Genomic DNA, 16393 nt, shown 5'->3' with positions numbered 1-16393 from the left:
CTATGCATGGGCATAGGCTTTGTTTCTAAGCAAGTGACTAGAGGACAGGCAAGTGTATGATCAGTTTGCTCAGTGCAGAACCAGATAAACCTTGACAGCATGAGTTTGGGATCTGCCTCTGCTGTGTAACACATGTTGTAATAGTGTAATTTGGTCAATTCCAGATGAACTGGTGTTCCAGACAATACTTTGAGCTGGTCTTACTTTAGTTAATTTCCACTAGTTAAGTTGTTTCTGGTATTGAGTGCACAGAGTAAAAGCCAGCAATAGGAATAGAAAGCTAAATGGGATCTAGGGTAAATTCAGATCTCTTCTTAACACCTGAACATTACCTTTTGTGAATCTGCATTATCATTCCTTTCACTGTCTTGATTATTTCAAGTGTGACTATCATTTTCTGTGACAAGTTGTTTTTCCTCCTCATCACTGTCTTAGTACTACCACAGCTCTCAATTCCATTTAGGAAAAACACTTTCTGGTTTTCCTTTCCCTGACAGGAACTGTCACATGTCCTCTCCTTCTTTTGTAAGAGTCCTGCTAAACATAGCTCTGGTTTCCACTCCAGCAGTATGTACCATGCTGCAATACAAGCCAACAGTGCCTAAACCCACTGTGTTTTCTAGCCTATTAACACTCTTCAGTGATCGTTTGTGCATTTTTGATCACTTTTCACAGTATATCCACAGTGACCCCAGCTGTTTCAGTGTGGTGATAGCTAGGTAGCAGCAATGCTTATTTGTCCTGAAATTAAATGGTAATTTTGTTAGTTGCTCCTTTGTCTCGTACCTAAACAAGAACAGACTTCCCTAAATTCCAGGTAGGCTGTTAGTAGACTTAAAAACTTGAAGAATGCATGCAGTTTAGGTTCTGAGGAAATGCAGTACTCAAGCCATCAACTTGCAGTACAGTAACTTTACATTGTTATAGCCAAGCTTGTTTATTGGGGGTGGCCCGATGAGGTGTGGGAGATGGGGAGAGAAAGGAACTGTGGGATCTAACGATCCTCTGAAGACACTCTGGCTATGTATGCTGAAGTGTGCATGCCAGAGCTTTACATCTTGGTGCTGTTCTGGTAGGGACTTTATTCCATAAGAATGTTTAAATGATGAGGTTTTTCATAAGTAGCTTGTAGGTGTTCAGTATCTGTAGGCAAACAACAATTGTAACAAATGCTGCTTTACTTAAATCAAATTTGAAACTTCTTAAATGCAGCCACACGTCTGGCTCTATGAAGGACAGGATGTCTGTCAATAAATCAAAGCAATAGTAAAAGAATAAGAGCAATAAAACCTACTTTCTTGTAGGTGAAGTGCTCAGTATTGAATGGCAGTTCCGTTATTGACCTGTCTCCTCTGATCCATCGCACTGGGTATTACGAGGCATTTGTGGATGAAGATATAACAGAAGTTTCTCCAGACTTCTACATCAACATCTGTGAGCCTCTCAATCCTATCAAAGATGTAAATTGCCCACCTGGAGCAGCTGTTTGCATGGTTCCTGTTAATGAATCACCAGTAGTAAGTACTATGCATGGAATCACTGAAATATGCATTTCCTTGCTAGTTTAAAACAGTATCCCTGCCTAGAGATCTGATTTGAACCAGAGGTTTGACAATGGGGTAAAGAAATGGAATACAAAATAAAAATCTGCCCTGCAAAATTTCATCACTTTTCCGTACGAAGAAGTATCTTCCTGTCCTGAACCCCAGTGGATTTTTTTTTTTAGGTGTCAGAGATTCCATGCTGTGACAAATATGAAAAATTACTACAGAGAATTTTTTCAAGTAGTGCCATGTGCCAAAAACAGAGACTGGGAAGCAGAATGCCTTAGTCTGCCATTCTGTGGCATAGAAATGGTGTGATTGATCCCCTGATATGCTCCAGAACACATTTAGTACCTTCATGTAAGAACTTAGCAGGGGCATGAATAGCAAGCCTGTGACAGAATATTGGTTACCTTGTCAGTGTTATTACCTTCAGAGATGTAGGTTCTTACTTTTGAGGGCTTGTTTGTGAGCTGTAGAAGATGCACATGAAAAGTTGAGATTGTTTTCCACAAACTTCCCTGTTGATCTAGGAACCGTACTCAATTGTTAATGTTACACTATCTTTAAATGATGTGCTGCTATTTTGACACAGTGATTTAAAGAAGAGTCTACCTGTAAGGTGCAGCACCTCCCTGGCTTTTGTCAAGCTTAATCAATTTGTTTTGTTAGGATTGAAATGTAACAACTTGGAGTATGGAATGCTGTTTTCAAAAGTGCAGTAGTTGTTCTCCCATGTATATCATACGGATGATTCTGAATTGATCTGAATCTCTGGGCTGATCTGAAATCTAGGTGTGTCTCATTTGTCTCAATATATATTTTTGCTTGTGTAGGATATTGGTCGTATTACTGAACCTCCCAAGTTAAATGAGGCAGTAAATGAAGTTTACATCACTTACAACAGCACTACTCCTTGTCAGATGAACAGCAAATTGAACTATACTTCTCTTATTGTATTTCACTGCAGCCAAGGAACCAGTCTGGTAAGACATCTGTTAAACTTATGTTGATGTTGGAGTGAAATGGAAAGTGGGTAGTAACCAGTGTTTAGCTTTATTTAAAACCCCATCAAGGATTTGTTTCTAGCATGTAAGGATGGACTTGTTTCGACATGGAATATACTTAGTATTTGTACTGTTAACCACTTAAATACTTCACACTTAAATACTTTAGTATTTATATTCTTAACCAGGTAAAATTTCATGGCGCATGAACTTTGGGCTTCAGAGTAGCGGGTTCTGATGGTTTCAGGGATCAGATTCCACTGAAGTAATGTAGCGATAACTTATTGCTGGCGTTTAAACTCAGTGCTGTGTTGCACCTTGTCTAGGTCCAAAAGCTTGTACTTGTGCCACAAGCTAACACAAGAGCCAGTGTAACTGTTTGTGAAGATACTGCTGTGAGACATTTCCCCTCTGTTGCAGCCTTTTCTGTAATCTTACACAGCTTTATGAATTTACGTTTAGATACTTGGGGTTTTTTTCTGTTGATACGTGAACGGTAAATTGAGGTCGCACAATGGTGTGAATCTAACACTTCCTGAATCTTATGAATGCTTTAACAAACTGTAGAGAAGCACTTAGGTATGATGTTTGACAGTCTAGATCTTGTTGAAGATGCTCAGTGGAACCATTTTCTGTCAACATGGGGCGTGAGCTGAAGCCCTCGGTAGCTCTGAATATTACGCAGGCCATACTAATTTTTATTTAAAATATGACAAAGGAAACAGCATTCTTTCTAAACCTTAATTCACTGAACATTCTTAACGTTCTCTACCATGCAGAAACAGTGCTTTCACTTTTATTGCTGCTTGCAATAAAGCTGAACATGAAAATCTCTAACTAATAAGAAAGCTTCTGTACTTCAATTACTGCTTTAATTGTTTTCTATTGCTAGGTAGAATGTACTTCACTCGTAGCTTTCTTGGTACTGCTTGTTGTAGGAGGGCATGGTGTTTGTCTTACAGCCCGTCAAGTCTAGCCTCAGCAAGAGCTGAGGTTAACTGTTGGAGGTGGGGGGAACAGAAAGAACGACAAACTGCCCACATATTAAACCCAATGTATCTTGCTGTGTTTTTGGTGACAGGGAAAGCCAAAGATGATAAGGAAACTCGACTGCAGTTTTGTGTTTGAGTGGGAAACTCCAGTTGTGTGTCCTGATAAAGTGAAAACTTCAGGCTGTTCTGTGACTGATGAACAGCTACACTATACTTTTAACCTGACCAGCCTTTCTGGAAGATCATTTGAGGTAACGCCTTCTGGTGGTGTGACTTCTTTTTCATTGTTTTTGTTTTTCAAGTTTTAAAACCAAACCAGGGGCTTCTTTTAAGTGTCCTGGGGGGTGAGAGGAGGCTGCAGCATGTGCTGCAGCTGTGGCCAGTGTTAATATTTGTGCGGCCTCTGACAGAGGGAATAAGATTAGGTTTTTAATGTTTTTGAGGGAAGTTCATGGACATACTAATGACGAAAGGAAGGAGAAATCTTTTACCTGTGGCAGAATCCTGAACATGACAACAAGTCTGCTGAACAGACTATGTCCTTGGTTCTGTGGGAGTACTTTATCTGCAGTTCTGTCACTTTAAGGAAGGCCAGATTGCAGAACTAGTTATCCTATTTTCCTCCTGCATGAGACTTCATTCATAAAGCACTCTGGTGGTTTCTTCTAAGTATTGACTGTAGGCTCTGAGGCAGCCTTGTCTGTGATGCTTCTGGATGTCCCCACAGGTATTTTCTGGACTCAACAGTTACCATATTGGTGTATGCAGTAAGGCAGCAGACGTGCCCCAGGGAAAGTGCAAAGATGGGGCAGTGTGTCTGACATCTGAAAGTGGTGTGTCATCCTTTGGAAACATAAAGGAAATGAAACTGGACTATAGCCACCAGGGTGAAACGGTCATCTTGCAGTACACAGGAGGGGATTGGTGCCCACCAGGTGAGATTGGAACAGACACATTCTTTATGTATAAAAACTTGTCAGCTTTTTTTTTTTACCTGTAAAATATGAGGGTTTGTTGTCACGGGAAGGAAGCAGCATGGATTTTGCATACATCAATGGAAACATGGAGTTTTGTTAAATTGAATGCACCATACTAATCTGCAATGACTACACTATCTCCTAGAAGGCAGAGTGCAACTTTTCTGTAGGGATGATTGTAGCTAATTGGATATTAGATCCTAGTTTTCTAATTGGATTTAGACTAAATGTTTCAGTATTTCTGTTGTCTGCCTATGGCTTTTCTTCAGTATCGAAGTACAGGTTTTGGCTATGGTCCTGAATGTGGATATGCCTGCTATTCTGCTGCATGTCATTAAGAGGATATACCTTTCCTTCTCAGTGACTGAAAAGGGAGAGCTTTGTGTGTTCCCCTTCAAGTACAAAGGGAAGACCTATAAGGAATGTATAACAGAAGAAAAGAATAGGCCATGGTGTGCTACAACTGGAAACTACCAGGGAGATGGAAAGTGGGGGTTCTGTGGTAACGGTAAGAACATCCTATTCTTCACGTGCAAGGACCTGGGCTAATACAGGGAGTTATACAGGGATGGGCAAAAAGACCTCTGATGCAATACAAGGGGATTAAAGGAGTAAGAGTGGGTAAGACAAAGAATCTGTGGGACAAACCTGACTCTACTCAAGTGAATGAGCAAAATACTTTTGAAATAAAAAGTTCGTGCCTTGAGATCATGGGTGTTCAAATAATAAGTGATGACTCTGCTTTGATAGAGATCACTTGTTTTGGAAGGAACACTACTTTCCAAAAAGCATGAAAGCTAACCTAGGGAATGAAATTGCTAGATAAAGCATTTGTTCCTCTTTGCTATCTGAAAAATTCCCGATTAAAATTTGTGTTGATACCACAAAATTGCTATGGTAAAATCCATACGTGCCTGAAAGCTTCTTGCAAAGTATTTTTTCCTTGTTTCCCCCAACCTTCCCCCTTATAGCAACTGCAAGAAGGGAATCTACCATTATCTTTACCTGTGATGAAAATGCTGGTGTTGGGACACCACAGCTCCTGAGTGAGACACTTGGCTGTGCTGTGACATTTGAATGGAGGACTCAGGCTGTTTGTCCTCCCAAGAAGATGGAGTGCAAGTTTGTCCAAAAACACAGAACTTACGACTTGAGAATGCTCTCTTCCTTGACAGGATCGTGGATCTTTTTCCACAATGGGAACTCGTGAGTAATGAGCAGCTTGCTGATCAATACAGTGGAAGTTGTAATGTGGCATGGTACTTCGGTTTGGTCCCTGTTCAGAGTCTGTTTAAATTGCTGATAGTGTCTTAAAACTGCTGCTGATTAACACTGCCTTTAGATGTAAAAACCCCAGAAAGGAACCCATTTTATCTGAAAAGGGTGAATAATTACTGTCTTCATCCTCACCCCTTCCCTTTACTGGTAAGCCTTTTTAAAGGATGAATAAGTCTAAACTAAAAGCTTTTTAAAGGCTTTCTAGTTAAACTGCTATCTTAAAGTAATTTTGTAGTTTAAATGCATTTTTTTTTCTCAATCATGTTGAACAAAAACGAACGACCCAGTTGCTGCCTTTTGACTCAAGCGTGTAATTTCTTGTCTAAAGTTTTAAGTAGGGCTTTTTCCTCCCCATTCCTTGTAAGTTGATACTTATGAATGATATTTATGATACTCATACATACGAATCGCAGGAAGTTATCAACCTCTCCAGCCTCCCCCCACCAGTTAGCAAATAGAAGTTAACTGGGAAGGATAAGAGCATCTAATTCTACAATTATGAGCTGTGGGGTAACAGAACTGTTTCATTCACCGCCTTGCTACTTGTTCCTCTGCTCTGATAAAACTTTAACTGGTATAGCTCTGAAGAAAAGTTGAATTTAGGATAGTACCATACCCTTTATAGCTGAAAAAACTTTTGAGCATTTTCTGACTTGGTTCCAATTTCTTATTTTGACCTAGGTCAAAACTAACTAGTGAACTAATCTGGTAAATGATCAATTTTTTTCCACAGTCATTTACTTAAAAAGAGTAGCTAGAAGTAACCTTCTAAACCTTAGTACATGCTTTATTCTGTCAGCTAATTAGAGTATTCCATTTCTTTCAATCTTTCTAGCTTCCCATAAGGATTCTGAAGTTTATATCTCACTTTTTCACTTTAGCCTAATTGATTTTAAAATTTTGTCTACCATGTTTTCTGTAGGTACTATGTGAATCTCTGTCAGAGGGTACATGAGGGACCCACAGGCTGCCCTGAAAGAGCTAGTATTTGTAGGAAAAGCAACAATGGAGACGTTCAAGTTCTTGGACTTGTTCATACACAGAAGCTCAATGTGACAGGTAGAACTTTTTGTTCCTGTAGAAAGATGGTTAAATCTTACAACCTTGCTATAGTGGTTATTTAAATTATGGTGAAGCCTTGATTTTTGAAATATCTTTACCAGTAAATCCTCTGTTTAAAGCCAAAATCCGTAAATACTACTACTCAAGCTTAAGTGGTATTTAAGCCATGAGAAAACATGGAAGCAAATAGTATTGTAATTAAAACTCTAAAGTGGGTTGTCCGTCTGAGTGTCAAGAGGCACTAATTTTGCTAGTGCTCAGTCACCCTCACCGCACAGGTTGCCCGAAAAGATTGTGGAGTCTCCCTCCTTGGAGATATGCAAAAGCTGTCTGGTCCTGGAGAGTCGGCTCCAGGTAGCCCTGCTCCAGCAGGGTTTGGACCAGATGACCTCCAGAGTTGTCTTCCAACCTCAACCAGCCTGTGATTCTGTAATTGTGGGAGGGGGGATTATTTTTGTTCATCCTGCTTTGAAAGACTTATTCTGTGTCCACTAATTTCTTCAATTAAAGCAGCATGTGAAAGATAGCTAATTGGCTTCACCCCTAACAAAAGGAATTAAACAAACAAACAAAACCAAAAAAACCCACCACCACCACCCCCAAAAAAACCCCACCAAACAAACTCAACCTTCCCCAAGTTTTCAGTTTAAAGAACAGTTTTTAAATTGCTGCCGAGTTTGTGAAATTGAGGGAAATCCTCCATCCAGCTACAAAAACATTGGGATGTATTGCATGTGTTTATTGCCGGAGTTCTTTATAAATGGATATCTTCATTTATGTTTAAAAAATGATGTCTTAAATGTAAACATTTGTTATGGTCATGCTGTTGACCTGAACACATGGTAGAATGTAAGTACAAAGGTGTTTGAGGAATGATTTATTTTTTTAAATGATCATCAATGCGAAGGTCTCAAGTTGCTGAAGTGCTGTAACTGATGATGTTCTATGCAGGAGAAGAAAAACCCTGCAAGTTAATCTAAACTAATGAAGTCTGGAGAATAACCAAAGGGAATTTTTGACAGCTGCTAACAAAAAGCTTGAGTTGTCACCATTTTTCTCTTCTAGCTGATTCAGTGTATATTAGTTACTCCAGTGGGCAGGAATGTGGGAAAAACAAGAAAGTAACGACAATTATAGAGCTGAAGTGCGCAAAAACAGTTGGCATGCCCATGCTGCAGAGGTGAGTAACGAACTAACATACTTCTTGGTTTATCTTCATGGTTTATTCCTTTGTACCTCTCTAGTAAACTTAAGTCTCAGGACAGTGCCCTTCTGTTGGACAGTCCCTAAAACAGCCCTTGGTCTGTACCTGTAAGACGTGGATCTTCTGGGGTTGCTGCACCTGTTCACTTCCTTAAACATTGTATTCTATATTTATGTTAAAGTTTCTGGGCAAAAACTTAGGCATTCTACTTTCAAATTAGATCTGACAGTGGCTGGAATGCTGTTGCTTTCAATGCCAATTGTAGTGTAGCCACTCTTAACTTTGCCCGAAATCTGTTTAATAGAGAACACTTACTCTAGGTAAGTGATTGAGCCAGTAAAAAAAATGGTTTATTGTTGCCTCAATGCAGGTTATTTAACCACAAGCTGTCCGAAGTGAGGTATGTATGTGTAATCACAAATACTAAGAAAGCTTGATGGCTTTTTGCTTAGTCTTGTTTTGGTTACCTGTATATTGTTTGGGAAACTGAGCAAGGTGCTCTGTGTGAGTCAAAGAGCGAGGCAGCAAAATCTGACTGGTTCCTTGTCCTAGTTAATGTGTGCAGCATGCTAAACATACCAGGAGCAGCCATTAGCTAAAATATTTTTATAAAACCCTCTGATACACTGTGTGACTTCTGGAACTTTTGAAGTAGGAAGTTCAAGTTGTAGCTAGGTCTTTTTAGGTCTTAGAACTGCAGAAAAACACAGTGAAACTCTTCAAGTAGCTATTTTTGAGTGCCACTTGACTATTTTAGCTTGCTCTTCACATGATGCTTAGGCAGGACGTTCCCCCACATGGGTTAGCAGCTGTGTGTCTTAGCTTTTTCAAGACACTAATCACTTGTTGCTGTTTCCTGGAATGATGAGTTGTGTCTGGTTTTGGTAGGTTTGATGAAGAAAACTGTGCTTATTACATCACTTGGGACACACGTGCAGCTTGTGCTGTGAAGCAGCAGGAGGTGGAGGTGGTGAACGGAACAGTTATTAATCCTGCAACTGGGAAAAACTTCTCCTTAGGGGATGTTTATTACAAGTAAGTAAAAAAAAAAATCTAAACACCCCACCTCAAACAACAAAAAAACCTAACCAAAACCCCAACAACTGAAAACTACAACACCTTAGTCCTGTAGAACTGTACTACAAGAAAAATGAGCTTGGTGTGAATAGTCAGTGTTTCCTTACAGTTCTTAGCTGTCAGAGTGGAAATAGCACTGAATTCATCTGACCTAAAGGTGACATTAATGGTGCAGCTCACAGTGGCGCCTACAGCTTTGAGCATGTCCAGGTGTACTCAAGGCTAGCCTAAAAGCCTGCACCTTGATGTTAGATCTCTTTATTGTGGGTGATGGGTCTCTTCCATAGCGTTGTAGACATTAGTTCAGTGCCAGATAACCTTTCCCCCCCCACACCTAGAGTACTCCTTGGCTTTTTACATAGCTCAGACAATCCATATGGAAGTAGGGACCCATGCTTCCGAAGCCTTAGAAGTGAGGAAGGACAGCTCTGGAGGGATGGTCAAGCATGACTGAATTCAGGAGAAGGCAGGGCAGCCCAGTGGTTACACTGACTGCTACACGTTGCACATAACTAGTCCAGAATCTCTTATGAGCTATTACATTTAATGTCAGTGCTAGCATTTTGGAAGGCAATCTGCGCGTACTAGTGTTACGGGAAGAATAAACTCTGCTTGCAGGGCACAAACCATTCATGTGCAGGGTCGGAGTAACTGAGCAGAAGTGTTGTGAATAAACTTGCTGTGTGCATGTGGCAACAGCATTGCAAGCGTAAAGAAGAAACGAAAAGTCAAACAGGCTGGGATGAAAGAGGAGGGAAGTCAGGACAACAGTAAAACTTGATGTAATGTCAGATTAAGGGCAAGTCATAGTTGAGCAAGCTCAGCTTTTGAGCAGCTGACTAGAACACATATCTATGAATCTCAGAGCACTCTCTCTCTGACCAGCAGCGTGAAAGGGTGCAGTTGTAAACAGTACTTAAGTACCACTTGCAGTAGAACTAGTTACCCACCTGGAGAAGACAGCCAAGCTATGCTGTTTGTGACAGCTACAGAGCACACAACATGGTTCTTATGGTCAAGGGTGTATGGGCTGCTGAATCATGCTTTTGTCCCCAGTTATCATCATCCTTTGGAGATATGTACGTGTACATCCACCTATTGAGGGCAGTGTAACTAGAAAAGTTTGCTTTCTGTTCATTCTTAGATCATATGGATGCTAAATTTGTTGTAATGTTTGTAATATTTTGGAGTGTTCAGGGGAGGAAGCTTCAGTCCTATATATTTTCTGGTTGCTGAATCAGTCACTCCAGCTTGCTCTGGAATCAACTAATGGTAGCAGCTACCTCTGTTTGCCAGTCTTATGTTTTAGGAAAAACCTAAACCTATGAATTTAGATGTAAGGATAGAATTGCCCTCTCTTTCCTCAGGTTGTACATGGCTTCTGGTGACATACGGACAAATGGTGATAAATATGTATATGAAATTCAGCTCTCTGGTATAAGAAACTCAAGTTTCCCAGAATGCTCTGGAGCAAACATCTGCCAGGTTAAAACTAATGAACGTCGCTTTCGGAGAATTGGTTCTGCCAGAAAAGCTAAATATTATGTTGAGGGTAAGTACTTACTTGCTTACTAGCCAGAATTGCTTGATATTTCTTGTGAATTGCTTCCTCAGAAAAGGGTTCTTGTTTCACATCATCTGTGCTAATCCATTTCTGTAAAGGTATTCCAGAGTCTGTCTAGCAGAATTTAGGATGTGTTTTTTTTTTCTTATTGTGTGAGCTCAGTTGCAAATGTGGCCTTAATAGGTTTTGGGCTTGACGCTTGTTGAAAGGCTTCAGTAGAAACAAGTCAAGATAGAAGACTTGCTTTCCCGTTTTCCTCTGTGCTTGTGCTGCATAAGCAATGCTGCTCTTTGTCTAGCTACTTTTTCTTGTGAAGAGCCTAGCCCACTGTTCCATAGCAGCTGATGGGATTAGCTATGTAAAAGTATAAGCTCACCTGCAGATACTGCGAAGTGTAAGCTGTTACTGCAGAAAAAATATGTCACTTTCCAGGGTCTAGTGTTAATAGAGTGTTCTTAAGGAATTGGCAAACTATAAGTCTTTCTTCTCGTTGTAGATGATGACTTGGATGTCATATTTTCATCAGAGTCCAGATGTGGTAAAGATAAATCAAAGTTTGTGTCTTCCACCATTTTCTTCCACTGCAGTCCACAAGTAAAGGAAGGCATTCCGGAATTCCTTCACGAGACAGCAGACTGCCAGTATTTATTTACCTGGTACACGTCTGCTGTGTGCCCATTGATGTGAGTAGTTAACCATTTTCTGAAAGCGGCTCTTGTCAGCACTTCTCAGCTGAAGGCTTTTTTGTATGTAAAGCTGCTTGTTTGCATGGGAAACGGAGAGGCATGGTTACAGTAGTTCTTGCTAAGGAAAGCCCAACCTAGCTAACAGAACATGCTGTTTCATGTTACTGGGAGGAGTAGACTAGTATTTGGGTAAGGTGTTTTGTCCTCCTTGCCTTACTGTCTGGAAATCTCTAAAGCCATGGCAGACTGGCCTTTCCATCTATCTGCCTACTTCTTCAGGCTAGAGTGAAAAATCATTGCAGGTCTTAGAGGAGTAATGAGGTACTTCTGCAATTAATTATGATCAGCTTATCTGCAGATCCAAAAAGGAGTAATGAGGTGACAGTGTTAAAAGCAATGTGACTCTGTCTAGGTGCTTACTGGCATTCTTGACATGTAGGCAGCCTCACTGTGGAAGAATGGGGTGACTACTTCTAGGTCTGTTCGCCTTCTGGCTGCTAGCTTGAAAACGTAGGGAAACTCTTTATTCTGGTTGAAACAGACAACTAGCTACTGAGATCTGTGTGGTGCCATAGTCAGCTGGAAGGGAAATAACTTCTGTAGCTTTTGCAGCTTGCTCAGGTGCAGGTTTGGTAGCAGCTTTGTGTGGATAGCTGCTGCTGTGTAAGCTCTGGAGTGCCTAATCCATGCACTTCGGTCTTGACTGTAATCAGTTTTATGCATTGTTGGGAAACATACCGGGATACAGGCACAAGTACGTACACTTTTAATTTTTCAGTGATTTTTACCTAGAACAAAATCCCCTGCATTCGATTCTTTATAGCTGTTAGGTAGGACCAACAGGATGGTGTGTTGTGTTTAATTTCTTTGAATCTGCTGCTTCTAATTCAGTTTGGTACAACTGGTCAATAGCTCTTACTTGTCCTTTTCTTCCCAATTTATGTCATTAGATCAACCAGTGACTCAGGAAGCCATGAGCACCAGACTGATCAGGAGGCCCAAGTACATAAAGGCCTTTCAAGGAGAAGTCAGGCTGTTGGTGCTGTGCTGAGTGTCCTCCTAGTTGTTCTCACTGCATGCCTAGTAATCTTGCTGTTCTACAAAAAAGAGAGGAGGTAAGAAGTGATTGGAAGGTTTTAGGAGTTTCTTTGGTAGTTTCTTGGTTTCCTCAGTGAAAGGGAAGTAGTAGACTTCAGAGACTTAAGTTCTGTTTTTCAGTTGACGGCATAAACTGTACAAACTTCTGTTTTTTCCCCCCGAATTCCCCATTCCTGTCAGAAGGTCCATGTAAAGAGGGCTGGAGTGCACAGTTGAATTGGGCTAGTCCCTGTTGTGGATGACTGCTAATTAAGAAGGGTAAAACAATGTGACAGTATGGTTAGTATTCGATAGCCCTCTGCTTTTATGGTGTCAAGCTGGAACCACACAGCAGCAGAAGGAACAAGTGCAAGTCCTGCAGTTTCTCTGCTTTCCAAACAAGTTTGGGATTTTTTTCAGCCTGAGGCCTAAAGGCCAGTGGTGTTTCAGAACAGTCATCCTGAAGCTGTGGGAAGGATGTACATCATCATGGACTGAATTTTGTTAGAGTGGTTCAAGGTCAGGTGTCACTGTGCAATAGCTTGCAGCTTGCTCGGTGAAGTGCTTTTGCTGATGGTAAAAATCCAGTGAAGAAGAGTGAGGGCTAATAAGGGGGATACAGTCTCGCTAATGCAGTGTTCTTCCCCTTCTTTAGGGAAATCGTAATAAACAAGATAACAAACTGCTGCAGAAGAACATCCGGTGTTTCCTACAAATACACAAAGGTAATCCAGTGGCAAAATCAAAGGTTTTGTTTCTTTTCAAGTTTTCTTAATGTGACACTTCCATTAAATAAACTCACTCCCTTAATTCCTAGTTCCTTCAGTGCATGGAAACGATACTGTGTGGCTTCAGGAAAGCCAAGTAGCCAAGATACCTGCATTTATATTGTGAAATGGGAAGGGAAGACAGAGTTGAGGAAATGAAGAGCAGTCCATATATAGCCAAGTAGCACATAAACATACAGGAAGAGAAAGGAGTCTGTTCCAGGCATAGTGAAAAGCAATAGTAACAGAACGCTCTTGCAGTATTACTGTCTTACTACTAAACTGAAGGCCACGTGTGGTGTGGGGTCTGGCAGCTGGGCAGATCAGTATGTGACAGTCTTAGAGTGGTATATGCAGTCTCTTACTTTTTTTTTTTCTTGCAGATAAACAGTGAAGAAGAAGCTAATGAGAATGAAACAGAGTGGCTTATGGAGGAAATAGCAGCACCAAATCAAAGAACAGCAAAAGGCGGGCAAGAGAATGGTCACATTACTACCAAATCTGTTACATCTGAAGCCTTTACCTCTCTCCATGTGGATGACCTGGACAGTGAGGATGAAGTGTTAACCATTCCAGATGTAAAGATTCAGACGGGAAGAGGACTAGACAAGAGCAAGCATCCACAAAAGAAGCCACCCAGTTTTGGAAGTGATGACAAAGCTTATTTGCTGAATGGGGGAAACGAAAGGAAAGCAAAAGCCAGGCCAGGCCAGCAGCAGGCACAGAACTCTACAAATACAGTTTCGTTTCATGATGATAGTGATGAGGACTTGTTGAATGTTTAATAACCCCTCTTGTGCCTAATCAAATATGTATAGAGAGATTATATATAATGGGACAACATTTCCAACCAAATATGAGGACTTCAGCCTGAAAGATTTTTCTGAATTTTGCCTTTAACAAGAAACCATTGAAAAGGGAAGAAGAGAAAGATTTCTTGATTGTTTACAATGATCTGTTCAGTAATGACTGGATTTCTAGCATCCAGTTGGCTGAGTTGTGCTGACTCTCTCTAGCCAGAACACACTTTTTTTTTTAGGCCTCAGCATAGATGTCAAATGCTTGCTTAAAAAAGAGAAACCTTTGGAAGGAAAGGATTAAGGCTCAATGAAGCCCCTGGCTCCTGAGACTCGAGTTATCTGACTACTAGCATTTAACTCCTTGTATTTATTGATCCTCACTACTCAGGTTTGCTTCATAGCAACATGTTCTTCCTGCCGGCAGGGTATTATTCTATGGGTTCACCCATCGTAAGACAAGGAAAAAAATATAACTTTTGTGTGTTGGGATGATTTGATGTAAATTTTGGAACTGGTCTAACTTATCCTGTAAATTTGAATATCCATTCTAATTTAAACAGATCATTGGTTCAAAGGTATTGACTGAAAGGTACAGCTCTGTATAGCTTTAGCCTGAAATGGTTGCTGTTCTTTGCATGATATTTTTTTTGGTACTGGTCATGTGACTGACCTCATCAGTATTTGCCTGAGCAGCTGAGAAGCACCCAAAGATTTCTTCCCCTCCCTCCCCATTATGGCTGGACTAGGCCGACTGCACGGAGAACTAGAGTTTTCAAGGACATAGAGACATAATTCCTATAATACAATCTGCACTGCCTAGTTTGTCCTCACCAAGAAAAGCCTAACAACTGGAGGAGCCTGGTCGATACAACACCTCTCTGGTGGTATTCACAAGAAAAAAATGTGGACCAATATTTTCTCACAGCCTAAGTTCTAGCTCTTCTGCTACAGTCCTGGCTGTGGTCGTTGATTGTGAAATGTTGCTGGCAGTGAATGCAAGTCAAATTTCCTCTAGCAGTCTTGCTCTTCTCCACGTGTTTTCTAAATTAAATTATGGGCGATTGTAAGGTTTCAAGACAACATACAATTGGTACCTACAAGTACATTGGTCAGAAATTTTTGAGACTTTTCAGTGTTCCTTTTGGCTGGCTTACTCAGTTTCAACAATGGTTTCTTTTTATAAAAACTCCATTTTGAATCAAAATAGTGTAAAATAAAGTATTCAGCAATTTCAATAAAAGGTATGAAGTGGGTATTCCAAATCCCACATCTCAAGTCTGGAATCTTTATTACACATAGTCTCTGATGCTGCCCATCAGCCTGGTGATACTCTTTATTTGCTGTTACAGTTAGTATCTTAATGGTATACGCAGTACGGGAACTGATGTTTGACAAAGATCAGAATATATAGGTGAGCCCCGGTGGTGTGTTATTTCTTTTGTCAGACTTGAGTTTTCTTCTTGTATTGTTACCAGTGAAGCTCTAAATCAGTTCAGCTGAAGCTGCATCTTGTCATACTTAAAACAAAAGCAGCAGTTTTGGTATTTAGTGTTAGGTTAATGCTTGGTGTATTTTTTAATACTGTCGGTTACCATTGCAACAGTTCTCTCAAAGGATGTTGAAGAACGCTGTTTGCCTTGTCCAGGTCTTCCAGGCTGGCATCCTGGAACTGTTTGATCCATCAACTGCTGCCTGAAATGGTTTCCCATGTATTAAATGGTTTCCCATGTATTAAGGTGTAACACCGCTCGATCTCCTCGTTGTGACTGTGCGTAACGAGGCCTGGGTAGAGCAGAGGTACTCTGCCTGGGGAGCTTACCTCAGCAGTATCGATGGTGTCTTTCTGATGTGCAGCTGACAGCAGCGTTGCGTGACTTCAGTGCCCAGCAACTGTTGAACTACTGCCCGCTTCCTAGCTTGGCACTGGTAGGTAGGCTGCCCGAATCTGACCTTGTTCAGAGCCAGATGCATCCATTGCATCACCAGGCTTTTTCCACTAGAATACCCTGCTTAACCGCTGCTGTCTGCGCTGCAGAAAGGGTGGGGGGAAAGGCTCAGTGGATCTAACTTCTGGTTCACGTGGAGCTTACGTACACTGTTACCAGCTGAAAAACGCCTGGAAAGAGGCAATGTGAGTGTGTTGGGGTGTGTTTTCAAGGTACAGCCTCTTGGCTCTAAACTTCACCCACTTCCCTGGCAGGCCTTGAGTTTGGTTTCCGTGGCTGGAGGCTGCGGGCTCCCACCCTGTCCCCCTCCCCAGCTCTGCACAGAGCCCTCGCAGCCATGGAGGCAAAGGTCCACTGTGGGGTGGTGCTGTGCTTGGGGTAACACTGCTGTAAGTGGCTGCGGGAGAGGGGG

At 41.1% G+C, this 16393-nt stretch overlaps 1 protein-coding gene across 1 annotated transcript in view; it reads left to right on the top strand.

Moving 5' to 3' along the window:
• The window catches only part of IGF2R (insulin-like growth factor 2 receptor), a 56818-nt gene extending 41765 nt beyond the window's left edge, over positions 1 to 15053 (top strand). Inside the window, exons 35-48 of the mRNA XM_010158416.1 lie at positions 1305 to 1517; positions 2381 to 2530; positions 3633 to 3794; positions 4271 to 4478; positions 4882 to 5028; positions 5492 to 5726; positions 6721 to 6857; positions 7926 to 8040; positions 8953 to 9099; positions 10509 to 10693; positions 11202 to 11388; positions 12342 to 12506; positions 13124 to 13193; positions 13619 to 15053. Coding sequence (XP_010156718.1) covers positions 1305 to 1517; positions 2381 to 2530; positions 3633 to 3794; positions 4271 to 4478; positions 4882 to 5028; positions 5492 to 5726; positions 6721 to 6857; positions 7926 to 8040; positions 8953 to 9099; positions 10509 to 10693; positions 11202 to 11388; positions 12342 to 12506; positions 13124 to 13193; positions 13619 to 14020 — 2523 coding nt within the window. The 3' untranslated portion in view covers positions 14021 to 15053. The remainder of the gene's footprint in view (positions 1 to 1304; positions 1518 to 2380; positions 2531 to 3632; positions 3795 to 4270; positions 4479 to 4881; positions 5029 to 5491; positions 5727 to 6720; positions 6858 to 7925; positions 8041 to 8952; positions 9100 to 10508; positions 10694 to 11201; positions 11389 to 12341; positions 12507 to 13123; positions 13194 to 13618) is intronic.
• The last annotated feature ends 1340 nt before the right edge of the window (positions 15054 to 16393 follow it).

The sequence above is a fragment of the Eurypyga helias genome, unplaced genomic scaffold (genome assembly GCF_000690775.1).
Source record: "Eurypyga helias isolate BGI_N326 unplaced genomic scaffold, ASM69077v1 scaffold16379, whole genome shotgun sequence".
Lineage (NCBI taxonomy): Eukaryota > Metazoa > Chordata > Aves > Eurypygiformes > Eurypygidae > Eurypyga > Eurypyga helias.
Note: the sequence above shows the minus strand (reverse complement) of the source record. Positions and strands in the feature narration are given on the sequence as shown.